General features: G+C 37.3%; 1 protein-coding gene across 2 annotated transcripts in view; it reads left to right on the forward strand.

Annotated features, from left to right (window-relative positions):
- Nucleotides 1–14,653, forward strand: part of mapkbp1 (mitogen-activated protein kinase binding protein 1) — a 54,717-nt gene that overhangs the window by 22,851 nt on the left and 17,213 nt on the right. The window contains exons 5-13 of one of the 2 annotated variants that reach the window (XM_056256126.1): nucleotides 2,446–2,616; nucleotides 2,854–2,991; nucleotides 3,194–3,376; nucleotides 4,548–4,565; nucleotides 6,842–7,002; nucleotides 9,767–9,956; nucleotides 11,342–11,479; nucleotides 12,765–12,949; nucleotides 13,188–13,279. In XM_056256126.1, the coding sequence (XP_056112101.1) occupies nucleotides 2,446–2,616; nucleotides 2,854–2,991; nucleotides 3,194–3,376; nucleotides 4,548–4,565; nucleotides 6,842–7,002; nucleotides 9,767–9,956; nucleotides 11,342–11,479; nucleotides 12,765–12,949; nucleotides 13,188–13,279 (1,276 nt within the window). The remainder of the gene's footprint in view (nucleotides 1–2,445; nucleotides 2,617–2,853; nucleotides 2,992–3,193; nucleotides 3,377–4,547; nucleotides 4,566–6,841; nucleotides 7,003–9,766; nucleotides 9,957–11,341; nucleotides 11,480–12,764; nucleotides 12,950–13,187; nucleotides 13,280–14,653) is intronic. The other variant, XM_056256127.1, reaches the window with a different exon arrangement.

Raw genomic sequence — 14,653 nt, forward strand, 5'->3', positions numbered from 1 at the left:
AATTTTTTTTTTTCTTCATAAAAGTATAGTTTATCCCCCCAAAAAAAGAAATTCTGTCTTCATGACGCTCCCTGACTTACAAAAGGATGTAACACAAAAGAAGATATTTTGAGGAACGTTTGGTAACCAAACAGGTCACACTTTACTTTAGGGTCCAATTCTCACTATTATCTAACTATTAACTACGACTTTTGCCTCAATAAACTCTTAATTACTGCTAGTTTGTAAGGTAGGTGTTGTAGTTGTTAATTTTAGGTATTGGGGATGTAGAATATGGTCATGCAGAATAAGTTCTAATAAACAGCCAACATCCTAGTAATATGCATGCTAATAAGCAACTAGTTAATAGTAAGAATTGGACCCTAAACGAAACAATTTTGGTGACCTTTGACTTCTATTGTATGGACAAAAAAAACACTGAGACATTCTTCAAAATATCTTCTTTTATGTTCCAATTATGAAAAAAAAAAGTGTTTAGTGTTTTTGGTGAACTATCCCTTAAGAATAACATGCATTGATGAAGTGTTCATAGTTTTGCCCCGCTGGCATGACACTAATGAGTGGTAACGCTAGTGTGAACACTGATCAGAGCTGTTTGGACTTTGTTTGCAAGGCTGAACATGAGCACATATCCTGTCTGCTTCTCTTAATCCGCTAAATCATGTGGATGGGTGATTCTGTTTGTGTAGCTGGACATTTGTGTGTGTGCAAAAAAGTAATCCTTTCCGTTTGAGAAGAGTTTCTTACTCCAGCTTGTGAAAGTGATGTGAGTTTGTGCTTACCGGCTGCCATGGCAACAGACGGCACCGTGCCAACCTGCACACAGACTGTGTCTGCTGTCATAAAAAGGTGAAAGCGAGAGCGCCAAGAAAGGGCAAGGAAGAGAGAATGTGGGGAGGAAGAGAAAGAAAGTGTGCCTGAAGCAAGAGACAGAAGCAGTCTGGAATCGGCATGTGTCTGCTCACTGTGGTTTGACCTCTGACCCCCACATTCTCACTGCCAGTCTCCTGCAGCACTGAAAGCAGGATGTTGTGTAAGATTAATCTGAATGGCTCGGTTTGGTTTGCGGTGCATGATCTGTCTTGATTGGAGTTGCGTAAGGTGGGATCATTGAACTGACCTGTCTCGACATCTCTGTTAGCGAGTTCTTAATGTGTTGCACAAACAAGCATTGCACAAAATGTTAAGATTCTCTTGAATGTATATTTTCAATACATCATAATAAAAATATAAGATTCCCTGCCATAGAAAACAGGGAATGTTTTTTTTTTCTTCAGGGCTTTAAAAGTCAAGGAAATTTCTATAATATATTGAAAGAAGTCTCTTATGCTCACCAAGGCTGCGTTTATTTGATCAAATATACTATAAAGCAGTAATATTGTGAAATGTTATTACAATTAAAATAACTGTTTTCTATTTGTATATATTTTAAAATGTAATTTATTCCTGTGATTCAAAGCTGAATTTCCAGCATCATTACTCCAGTCTTCAGCGTCACATGATCCTTCAGAAATCATTCTAATATGCTGATTTGCTGCATTTGCCTGGTTTCACAGACAAGGCTTAAAGGGATAGTTCACCCAAAAAGTACACAATCGCTTTATATGATGAACAGATTGAATTTAGGCTTTTATTCACATATAAACATTCATCAACTCACACATCAGTTGTGGTAGACAGAAGCTCAAACATGTTCGCTTGACGTGAGAGAACCAATGAAGTTCATTCTCGTGTGTTACGCAGCACGTTTGAGCTTCCGCGAGAACCAATGAGGTTCAGTTTGGGTGAACTATCCCTTTAAGCCTAGTCCTGGACTAAAATGCCTGTTTGAGCTGTTTTAACTGAAAGCAACTTAAAATATGCCAGTGCCATTGTTTTGTCTCAAGATGCACACCAGTAATGTTTTTTCTAAGGCATATTTTTAAAAAAATGTCCTAATTTATCTAAGGCCTAATCCTGACTTAATCTAAGCCCTGTCTGTGAAACCAGACCCTTACTTATAAAGTGGTGCATAACATTTTTGTGGAAAACATGCTACATTTTTTTTCCAGTATTCTTGTAGTAGAAAGTTCAAAAGAACAACATTTATTTGAAACAGAAATCTTTTGTAACAGTATGAAGGTCCTTACTGTCACTTTTGATCAATTGAATGCATTAATTAGTAAAAAAAATCTTTAAAAATTCTTTACAAAAGCTTACTAATCCCAAACTTTTAAAAAGTATATTAATATTCAATTCAATTCAAATTTATTTGTATAGCGCTTTTCACAATACATATTGTTTCAAAGCAGCTTTACAGAAAGTGCATTTCAGAAATGTACATAGAATATACAATTTTTGTAGTTCTTCATCTGGTATATATTGCTCTTGTGTTTTGTGTTTGTGTAGAGTGATGCTTGCTGACAACCCTCATAAATGATAACCCCTCTCTCTCTGTCTCTCTAGAGCGGTCATATGCCGGCAGTGCGTGTCTGGGATGTGGCAGAGAGGACACAGGTGGCGGAGTTGCAGGAGCATAAATACGGCGTGGCGTGTGTGGCTTTCTCCCCCAATAGTAAATATATCGTCAGCGTGGGTTACCAGCACGACATGATCGTCAACGTCTGGGCCTGGAAGGTGGCTAGAAATATTTATACAGTCATAAAACAATCAAGATAGCTTTCATTTAGTGTATTATATCCTATGTTTAGATAACAAGATGAGCTTTTTCTGAAGGTAAAAGAATACTATATTAATATAGTTCCACCTTGCAAACTCTGATTTCCCCCTTATTATTGTTGCACTTTAATCAAACAATTACCCCAACATCAAAAAAAGTCAGAAAACTGAATATTTGTCTTTCTTTCTTTTCAGAAAAATGTTGTGGTTGCTTCCAACAAGGTGTCCAGTAAAGTGATGGCTGTGTCTTTCTCAGATGACAGCTCGTACTTTGTTACAGCCGGGAACAGACATGTAAAGTTCTGGTACCTTGACCACACCAAGTCGTCCAAGGTACGTTGCTAACATGGGAGACAACAAGTATAGCTTCCAAATATAGCTCTTTCTGTCTGGCTTTCCGTCTCTAAGTCTCGAACTCTCACTTGAGACGCCAAACCTGACCTCAACTGAAAATGTCACATAAACACTCAGTTCACACAGTCCTGAATATCAGCCAGGTCTTAGATGAATGTCTCATAAATGTCATCTGTCTCAGGTGAACGCCACAGTACCGTTATCGGGCCGCTCTGGTCTTCTTGGAGAGCTGCGGAATAATTTCTTCAGCGACGTGGCCTGTGGAAAGGGCCGGAAGGCGAGCAGTACCTTCTGCATCACTACGTCTGGCCTGCTCTGTGAGTTCAACGACAAAAGAATGCTGGACAAGTGGGTGGAGCTCAGGGTGAGTGACAAAGATGCTGATTGGTTGATGTTGTAGTCTGTCACAAATATGCATGAGTGGGTATGTGCAATACAGCTCAACAGTTTGGTTCAAAAAGTGCAAATGGCATTCAAAATCTTCCTTACAGAGTTGATTTTTAACCAATTTTACTCTCTAACTTTATTTAAAATAAATAAAACTCAATAAAATCCAAATTTTAAAGTCAGCATGAAGCGAAAGCTGCAATAAAAATAATTCGGAGAGTTCACTGTTGAGCCCTGTTCCTTTAAATAATGTGTCTGTGAAATTGAAGCTATTTTAGGCAAAGTTTACACGACAATAATGTACTAAAAATGGAAAAGTTTGTCCTCTGCTTTTTTCCCCGTACAGACGACATTCACGACAATGTTGACAAAACAATCCCCATTCACGCGGATCTGCGAAAACGACTAAAAACAATGTATTCTGCTGCCAGGCCAGTAGTTGGCGATGTCACTTTATAAAGAAACACTATTCGCCTATAGACTGAACACGTAATACGCATGCACATGATGTCACCGTTTTCACATATTCGAGAAGATAGCGATATCATTTTCAAAAATTTAAACTTTGAATGACGTTTTCAGGCCCCCAAAACGCCGTCGCCGTGTAAATGAAGGACCAAACGCAGGAAAAGTTTTCTGTTTTTAGTGGAAAATGGTGTCGTGTAAACAGATCCTTAGACATGGAATTTTATTTTAAAAGTTCAGTCGCCACATTTTTAACTTTGTCTGTGTGTTTTGTTTTATCCATGTTAAAGGGACAGTTCTGTCAACATTTACTCACCCTTATGTTGTTCCAAACCTGTATGAATTTCTTTTTTCTGCTGAACACAAAAGAAGATATTTTGAAGAATGTGGATAACCAATCAGTTTGGTTATCCACATTCTTCAAAATATCTTATTTTGTGTTCAGAAGAAGACAGAAATTCATACAGGTTTGGAACAACATAAGGGTGAGTAAATGATGACAGAATTTTCATTTTTGGGTGAACTATCCCTTTAAGCTCTTTTCTTTCTCTGATATCAAAGCCCTTGTGTACGCAAGGGTGTTTCTACACTCTCTGCTGTTAAGTGGGGTGTGTTAATGAACAATTCTGCTGCTGCTGTCGTCTAATCTTAGTCTGTTCTGCTTCTCCTCTCACACTGTCCAGAAAAATGACAGTTTCGCAGTAAGTTTCACATCAGGGCTGCGGGTTCAGCTGTCACGTCTCATTGTAAAACTCATTGATGGACATGTCACAGTGTGTCTGTCAGTCATGCTCACCTGTACATTGGATGTTTGACCACATTGTCTTCACTTGCCAGTTATCACTCTCAGACAAAGCATTTCAAATTATGTATGACCAGGCCCACACAGAATCGATGCCCATAAATCACTTGTTGAATTTTACAAAGCCATAATTTTCTATATTCACTGCATATGTTGTGTCTGTTTTAATAAATAGAATTATTCTTTAACATTTTTCTAATATTCATTTCAACACACAGTAGTTACCAAAAGTGATGTCCGGAGGGAATGTTTGTTTTTAATGACCCTACATGTTTGATTAAACCATAAAACAGGATGGTTCAATATCAATATATGAAAATATCTTTTTACATATTTTAAATATGAGGGATGAATGTAAGACTAAACTTAGTTAAGTATTTATCTGACAAAATTATTCACAGCTACATTTTTTACTATGCAAAAAAATGCATATAGAAAAACAAAAAGTTCACAGGAAAAAGCAGACATTGACTACAACATAATATGTTAATATTTTGTTGGTTCGCTCTAGTTTTTGCATGTTCATCATTTTTGGCAAGGCTGTCATACAAAGAAATTATGTCCGCACAATTTGACATGTTTCATTGCATTATCACAAATAAAAAATAAAAAAATGTACTCCAAGCGCAACTAAACAAGCAATATGCTTTCAAAATATTTAACATAATAATTTTTGAATATATGGTGAAGATGTTATTTTTCCTAGGCCGGACATTACTTTTGGCCTCTACTGTATTTTATATATATATATATATATATATATATATATATATATATTGTTTTTTTTTCATTATTAAGTTTATAATTATGTATTTATAGTAATTATTTTAATGAATTATAAATTATTAGTATTAATTATTTAACTGTATTTTAAACGCGTATTGAATAATATTTATATTAATAAACCAACATGATATTTCATTTATTTCATTGTTTTAATTTACTGCTTCTATTACTATACCTTAAAATGAAACAAGTAGTAATGTCTATTGAAAAAAAGGTCTATTGTATCTATTGTAGAGGAGGCAAATTGGTATTTCAGAAGACCTTCAGAAAACCATGAGAACTAGGCAATCGTGTTATGAATGTGAACACATGATTTAGAGCTGATATGAGATCTCGATTTGACTCCTCTCGGACTGTCAAAGTGGGTCATGGTGAGAGCAGGTGGGCGCTGCACAATTCTGCTTTTGTGGCGACCCTTGTGCCCAATGCACAGAGAAACAAGAAAGAGATTGAAGAGTGCCAGAAAGAAAGGGATACAGGAAGGATGGTAGAGGATACAAAAGCCTCTCTGTCTAGCAGTTTATCAACTACAAGAACCCGAGTTACAATTTGATTATCTAAAAATGAACTTTGGTCTCTCGACGTAAAGCTTATTTAGCATAGACTCTCCCCTGTCCGTAGCTTATCTCTGTAAATTAAATGATATGTCTGTGAAGGAGGCTCTTACAATCCCATATTAGATTTCTCTTATCAGGAACATCTAACAGCTGATGGAAAAAACACACAAATGAGCTCTTATCTTCCCACTGTTAACCTTCTCGGGCACTTTTTTGCATTCAATCTCTTTATTGCTGTCTGTTTCATATGGTTATGTTTTATATCTTATCAGCTTTTATTTGCGGCCTGTTTCCATGCTATTATCAGTGAAACTTAATGAGATGTCTTAATTTAATGCACAGAGCTCTCATTTTTTCCCCATGTTAAAATTCATCCAACATTCTTGGTTGCAACTTGGCCCACATGGCAAAAATGCCTTTGGATAGTCGCATCATTTCAGATTTGATCATTTCTGCCAATTTCTCGAGAATTTAATTGCCCATTGTTCACAAAATTCTGCATTTCCTCCACCCATTGCATGTGTGATCACTTGTTTTTATTACTAGAATTGCGCTTAAAGGATTGGACTTCTGTGCTTTCTAAATAAAATAAGAAAATTCAAATGTTTTTGGTTAATTTAATAATGTTTTTTTTTTTATTATTATTTTAAATGAAGAATTAATTTATTCCCCACAATCAATATAAAAATGTAATATTAATAATAATACATATTTTAAAAAATGAATGGTCGTGGGGCAAGTGATGACTTGCTTCACTGGGATTTCACTGTTATCCACTTGGATTTCCCCGTTTCTCTCTCTCTCTCTCTCTCTCTCTCTCTCTCTCTCTCAGACTAGTATGGCCACGTCTCTGTCCGTCACTGAGGATCTGATCTACTGTGGTTGTGCTGATGGCACTGTGAGAGCGTTCAGCCCCACTGACCTGCACTTTATCTGTACGCTGCCTCACCCTCACAGCCTGGGCACAGACATCTCCACTGTTACTGAGGCCAGGTAAGATGAGCCACATTAGTGAGTCTTCGTAAAAAATAACAAATAAAAACACTAAAATTCCTACAAGTTAGTCTCATTTTATCAATGTATTTGCATTATACTTGAAGAACCATGTACATTGATGAGCCCAAACATTTTGACCACCTGCCTAATATGCTGTTGGTCCTCCTTGTGCTGCCAAAACAGTGCCGTCCCACAGCGGTATGGATTCCTTTAGACCCCTGAAGGTGTCCTGTGGTATCTGGCACCAAGACATTAGCAGCAGATCCTTCAAGTCCTACAGGTTGCGAGGTGGAGTTTGAGCCGCAGTGGATCAAACTTTTTGATTCCGCACATCCAACAGATGCTCAATTCGCCTTTGGCTAAGCCCCGCCCCCCTTAGTTACTGTTGCTACGTCCGACAAACAAACTTCATCTGGGCTCTGGTATCAACACGGCTTATGCTGTGACAGCTCTTCCTGCTGAAATTTTATCAAACTTTTATAAAGCAGCAAATAAAGTGTCCGATAGAAGTAGGCAAAAGCGGCTGCAATATACGTTCGAAGGCTATATTCACGACATACAGATGAAACGCAAGGAACAACAAGGCATCCAAATAGAGGCAAAAGCATACCGGTCACAGTCAAAAAACTAACCTTCGCATATCCTACTAATCGAGACGGAGGCTGGGACTAACAATATCAAGGAGCAACACTGTTCATGCAAAGCTGGGTAGGTCTCTAATCACTTCTATAATCGTTATTACAAAGCAAACGGACTACGCGAGTATAACGTTGTATTTATTAGCAGCTTGTGCTAGACGACGCTTGTCAGAATTTGACTTCGGTTTTGGGAAGGGAAAAAACCCACACCCCCCTGCAACCTCTCTAAGAAACGTGTATCTGTGTTACAAATGCCCCAGGAACAACGTTTAACCATATTTTTGATAAAACTACGACGGTAATAGCCTGCCGAGATCAAATATATGAGACGCCTGTGTTAAAGTCAATGGAGCGCTGTGAAAAAGTGTCGGACCACTGTGGGAGCTCGTTCTTGGCTGCGCTGTGATTGGTCAATCTACATTCTAGGGTGTGGCTTAGCCAAAGGCGAATTGGATTGAGATTTGGTGACTTTGGAGGCTAGGACCGCACCTTGAACTCCTTATTATGTTCCTCAAACCATTCCTGAACAATGTGTGGCAGGGTGCATCATACTGCTGAAAGAGGCCACTTCCACCAAGGAACACCATTGTCATGAAGGGGTTTACCTGGTCTGGAACAATATTTAGATAGGTGGCACTTGTCAAATTTGTATCCACATGAATGGCCGAATCCAGGGTTTCCCAGCAGAACCATCATTTCCCCAGGTAATCGGTGCACACACACGTGCATAGCCGTCCACGTGATGTAACAGAAAACAGGACTCATCGGAGCAGACAACCTTCTTCCATTGCTCCAAGGTCCAGTTCCGACACTCACATGCTCATTGTAGGCACTTTCGACAGGGGTCATAGTCACTCTGATTGGTCTGCGGCTGGAGCCCCATACGTTTGTGACACATTCCTGCCATAACCATCATTAAAATTTTGTGTGACTTTTGCCACAGTAGACTTTCTGTTGGCTCGGACCAGACAGGATAACCTTCATTGGCCTCGTGCTTCGATGAGCCTTGGGCATCTAACACCCTGTCGTGGGTTGTCCCTCCTCGGACACTGTTGGTAAATTCTCACCACTGCGGACCGGGAGCAATCCGTCCCATTGCCATAACAGACCTTTATTCCTGCCTATTTCTCCTGCATCCAACATGTTGATTACAAGAGCTGATTTTTTTTTTTGCTTACCATCTAATCTACCTAGACCTTAATATGTGGCCTTGTTAGGAGATGATCAACGATATTCACTTCACCTGTGACTGCTCATAATGTTTTGGCTCATCAGTGTATAATGGTTTAACTTATAATACCACTGATACAACCATGAAATATATATTTGGGATTGCTCAGAATCAGGGAAAAATCCCTTTGTCAAAAAGAGTAGGATGAATTTTTTAACTTGGAAATCTCCAGAGATTTTTCTACTGGATGAGCTGCTGTCTGGTGTGTGGCATCATACATATGCAAATACCCTGAAACCATTGTGAAATCTCAGTCTGTTTTAAGATTCGGAGTGGATTCATGTAGTCTAGATGAAACAGCTTAGCCATTGACATCTGTTTAGCATTCCCTGCTTTCCCTCTAAACTGTCAAACACACAAGACCTCTTAGTCCACCACTCATAAATATGCAAAGACACTTCTGCAAGGCTGAGACATGGCAGTTGACCTCTATTATATATTATATTGTTCAGGAAGACACTCAGATGCGTCTTGTGTCTTTTTGAGTCTGTAATATTTTTAGACTACAGAAAAGTAACAATTCTTTTCAGTAGTTTTTTTCTGAGGTTTTGGTTTTATTTGTCTGTAAATGCAGGGCATGGTTTGTGTATGATCATGATGGAAATACTTGTTTACATGCGTCATTTTACAAGATTTTTTTTTTCTGTGACCGATATGCATCACGAACAAATCTACCATAAAAAAAATGACCCAAGCATTCTAGCAGAGACACTACTCCCAGAATGCACACGGTCATTCTGTCTGTCTCTTTATATAATTGTCAGAAAATAGCAGTGGTCTAAGTGCGGGTTCTGCTGGGAAAATGTTCTCGTGACTCTTCCAGAAGACCTTTTGTGACCTCGCAGTACAGCTGACTTTACTGTCCCATTAATCCATCATGATCTCTCCACAGCCACCTCTTCGCCTACAAGGAAAACGTCCGCTATCCTGACGCCGTGGCCGTATCCTACGACCCCACGAACCGCTGGCTGTCCTGCGTCTACAACGATCACAGTCTCTACGTGTGGGATGTACGTGATCTTCGTAAAGTGGGCAAGGTTTACTCGGCCCTCTACCATTCGGCATGCGTATGGAGCGTGGAGGTGAGGAATAAGATAAATTCATGCTAGGCTGTGACCGAAAGTCAGTGCTGATCAGGTGAATAAAATAAAATATAATATAATATAATATAATATAATATAATATAATATAATATAATATAATATAATATAATATAATATAATATAATATAATAAAATAATAAAATTGAATAAATACAATTCAATTTAAATTTTATTTAAAATAATTTAAAATATAAAACCAAATGTATTAATAAAATGACATAAAATAAAAATATATTAAAAAACTAATTAAATCAAATATATAAATATTATATAAAATAAAAGATTAAAAAATGAAATAATATATAAAATACAAATACTAAATATATATTAAAATAATAATTTTCAGTTTTGTAAAAACTATTAATATAGGTGCAATTTACATTTACCTACAAAACTAATTTCAAGCATAAGAATTAGATCAAAGGGCTTTTAAAGTTATGAGAAAATTCAGTCATATCCAGACTTCTGACTGAAGTCACATGTTTTTGTCTGTTTTTTTCCTTTCATTGTGGCTGCTGAATTGCATTTTGGCTGCTGAAATAATGTGAGGCAGGTCTTTTGTATTTGTGCCTCATGTTTTTGTAATATTTTTGTGTGATCTGATGTGAACTAATAGAGGGTTATTGTATTAATGGAAACCCACCCTCTGTAGATTTCAGCCTAGCCTGTTACTGTTGTACCCTGTTTTATACGTGTAATCCAGTCACAAATGTGCAGTATTTGCTCTTTTTGTACCAGACGAAAGGTCTTTTAATGTGTCTTAGTTCTTTGTGACATGCTACATATATTTTAAAAACCTGAGGGATTTGTCGACATACAGCATATACTGTATTTTCTGGTTGTGTCATGGACTGTATGCTCATATATCGGATCACAAGATTCATGACAGTGACTTCCCTTTTGGTTTGCTGTGTCTTTCTTTAGTTGCCTGGCATTTTGTGACCTCATCACAGTTCCTGAATTATGTCCACAAGTACAGGCCTGAATAATCAGTAAATAAGAAACTGAAATATTGTGAATATCATGTCAGCAAAAGGGTTTTGTTGCACGAAATGCGACAGCTTCAGTCGTGACTATATTCAAAATATGGCGCAAAATGTCTTATTACTTTGTTATATAATAGAAATATTAAAGACACATTAAATTAAGCAAAGTACTGTGATCCTTATTCTAGAATATACTGTATCTCTGTATGCATAAAGAGGATCTGTCATAACACCCCGTGCAAAAATCCTTGCGGTCTGATTTTGAATGCCACACTAGAGTAAATACACCTGTATTTGTACAGTATCGTATGAGTATGTGTGATTGTAATGCTGTATGTTTTGTCAGGTTGAATATCATCTCCCTCCTTTGTCCTGCAGGTGTACCCAGAGACGAGGGATGGAGAGCAGCCGCGTTTGTGTCCCGGATCGTTCCTCAGCTGTTCCTCTGACAATACTATCCGTTTATGGAACACCGATGCTCAGAACACCACCCTCAGCCGAAACGTCATCAGCAATGTGAGTTTTGTAAACTCAAGACTTGAAATAAATCTAACCTAGAGTGTCTTTTAGATGTTAGATTCAAAAGTTGTTGTTTTTTTAAAGCACTGACACATTAAATTGATGAAACGTGACAGTAAAGACATTTATAGTGTTACTCAGGATTTCTATTTCAGATCAATGCTGTTCTTTTGATCACACTTTAGATTATGGTACAATTCTCCCTATTAACTAACTATTAACTATCATTTTTTTCCTCAATAAACTTCTAATTACTGCTTATTAATAGTTAAGTTTAGGTATTGAGTGGTTAAGGGATGTAGAATATGGTCTTGCAGAATAAGGCATTAATATGTGCTTTATAAGTACTAATAAACAGCCAAAATCTTAGTATTATACATGCTAATAAGCAACTAGCGAGAATTGAACCCTAAACTAAGTGTTACCTAACTTTCTATTCATTCAAAAAAAAAAAATCACAAAGTATTAAGCAGCACAACTGTTTTCAATATTAATACTTACAATGAGAAATGTCTCTTGAGCACCAAATCAGCCCCAAACTTTTGACCAGTAGTGTATTTTCTTTGGAGAGACAAGCATCATACTTAGGTTGCTACTGTGAACTGATGCAAACGTTAGCTACTATAGCCTCAAAAGTCATTTAGACATTTAATCCACACTTCAAATGTATGAATATCATTGCATTAGATGATAAAATATGGGAACACTTTAGTTTGAGTTCCAATTTTCTCACTATTAACTAGTTGCTTATTAGCATTAGCTTATTACTAGCATATTGGCTTTATTAGTACTTATAAAGCACATATTAATGCCTTATTCTGCATGACCATATTCTACATCTATTAATCTTACCCAATAACTAAACTTAACAACTATCTTACTAACTATTAATAAGCAGTAATTAGGAGTTTGAGGCAAAAGTCGTTGTTAATAGTGAACAGTGTTCCCCAAACTAAAGTGGGACCCAAAATATCATATCAAATAGCATTCATTATAAAAGAAAGTTAAAACAAGTATACTTTTCAAAACAACACTATTTTATACTGTTCGAAATTAAAATGGCATATTTGGAATCTATCATTGTCAAACATTGGTGGAAGTTGGTTAAAATATTTGCAAAAACACCACAGAATAGTTAATTTAGTCCTGAGAAACTAAATTTGCAGTACCACTTGCTGTGATACTTTATTATCTAGTATAACAATCAATATTCATGCATTTTAAGTGACTTGTATAAATGAAATGAACAAGTCACAGATTATCATTTCTTTCGCCACTAAAGGACCTCCAGAAGGTCATTTATATGGACAACAACACCTCCACCCTGCTGGACACGGACTGCACCACCTCCAGTAACTCTGAGAAGGTCGACCCTCAGACCTCAGAGAACCGGACGGGCATTAGGACCATGTGTGTGAGCCCAGACGGCCTGCACCTGGCATCAGGGGACCGCAATGGAACACTGAGGTCTGTTTTCCACATGTCTGCTTAACACTTCTACACTAATTGATTTTAGTTGATTGATCCTCTGAGGTTTTAATGGAAAGGTCGATGTGTGTTTGTGCCAATGCGTGTGGAAAAAAATATGTTACCCAAGGTTCTATGAAGACTATATATAATGCAGTATAAAAGTATTTGCATTATACTTTTCTTCTGAATTTTTTTTTGCCAATCAGACCCTCACTGAACTACTGTTGTTTTCCAGAATCCATGATTTGGAGAGCATGGAGGAAATTCTGGATGTTCAGGCCCATGACTCTGAGATCCTGTGTCTGGAGTACTCCAAACCCGAGACCGGTGAGTGCTGAGAAGGCTGAGAACGGGTGTTTTCTTTATAGATCTGTAGCTGATTAAATCCTGCACTGAGGTGCCGCTTAATGCCCCAGTCAAGAGGAAGTGCTGATCCAGCTCAGATGCTCAGCAGATGCTTCGTAACCTTGGAGTCACCACTTCACACGTATGCCAACAGCAGCGTTTACAGTTTAAACTTCACAGCTCGAAATGTAATCAGTTTCATGTTTTCGATGTTAATATTCTTTCTCCTGTCCCAGTTTAAATGCGCAGTGACAACAAAAAGCAAGTCATTTGTTGGGTTGATATTCCTTTGGTGATGCAAGTGGCACAGAAATAAGCTTTAAACTCTGTCAGTCTTTAAGCATCTGTGACATGCTGTCGTTTTTCCCGAGAAAATAGTTCCTCATGCTTCAGTTCGTATGAACAACAAAAATCAACTATCGATGCTACTATTTTCTGTGGTAATCGACAGCATGCCACAGATGCTCTTGATAGAGCTTCCGTTACCCTGGATTTTCCTTTTCAGAAAAATTAAAAGGAAATAAAGCAGGGTGTCCGTTAAAGAGAGTAGATGCTGACGTGACAAGGTTAGAGGAAACTGACATACCAGTAATTGTTGACTAAACAACAGTTGATTCAAAACAGCAAGATAATATACTTTGGAAACTGTCGGCACTTACAAAAAACTGTCCATGGTACAGTGATATGGTATAAATAGGATACCATGGTATTTCCATTGTGATAATGTATTTATAATAGTATTTATTATTGTAATATTTAGCTTTTATTTTGATATTTTCAGGTTTCATTTAAATTTTTGTAATTTTGTTGAGCTTTTATATTTTTATTGCTTTTATTTTTATTTTATTTTTACTTATTTTTGGCTTTTTTGCCTTTATTATGACAGGACATTTAGTTGACAGGAAGAGAAGTTGGCGAGAAAGAGGGGGGCAAGATCGGGAAAGGTCCACGAGCCGGGACTTGAAATTGCACGCTGCCCACGAGGCTATTGGCGCCAACTTTAATTGCTTTTTTATTTAAAAAAAAACATTTCAGTGTTACTGTAGTAATTTTAGTACTTTGAGTACAACTTTTTACTTCAGTTAGTTTATTTTCAGCTATATTTCAATAACCAATAGTTTTAGTTAACAATAACACCAATGCTTTGGTCCATCCTTTAATGCAACTCCATGGGACATTTTTCACCCTTATTCTTGTTATGTTGAAAATCTTGCCTCTAACCATCACTAACTAGAATAGTGAAATTCTCTCAGGTTCTCTAAAGCTCTTGAGGCTCTATTTGAGGGCCGGGGGTTTAGAGCAGGTTTAGAGAGTCATTATCATGCCCTGTTAAGTGTGAAGTTGTCCTGTGTTGCC

Source organism: Rhinichthys klamathensis, unplaced genomic scaffold, assembly GCF_029890125.1.
Source record: "Rhinichthys klamathensis goyatoka isolate OS25496 unplaced genomic scaffold, OSU_Roscu_1.1 h1tg000123l_1, whole genome shotgun sequence".
Lineage (NCBI taxonomy): Eukaryota > Metazoa > Chordata > Actinopteri > Cypriniformes > Leuciscidae > Rhinichthys > Rhinichthys klamathensis.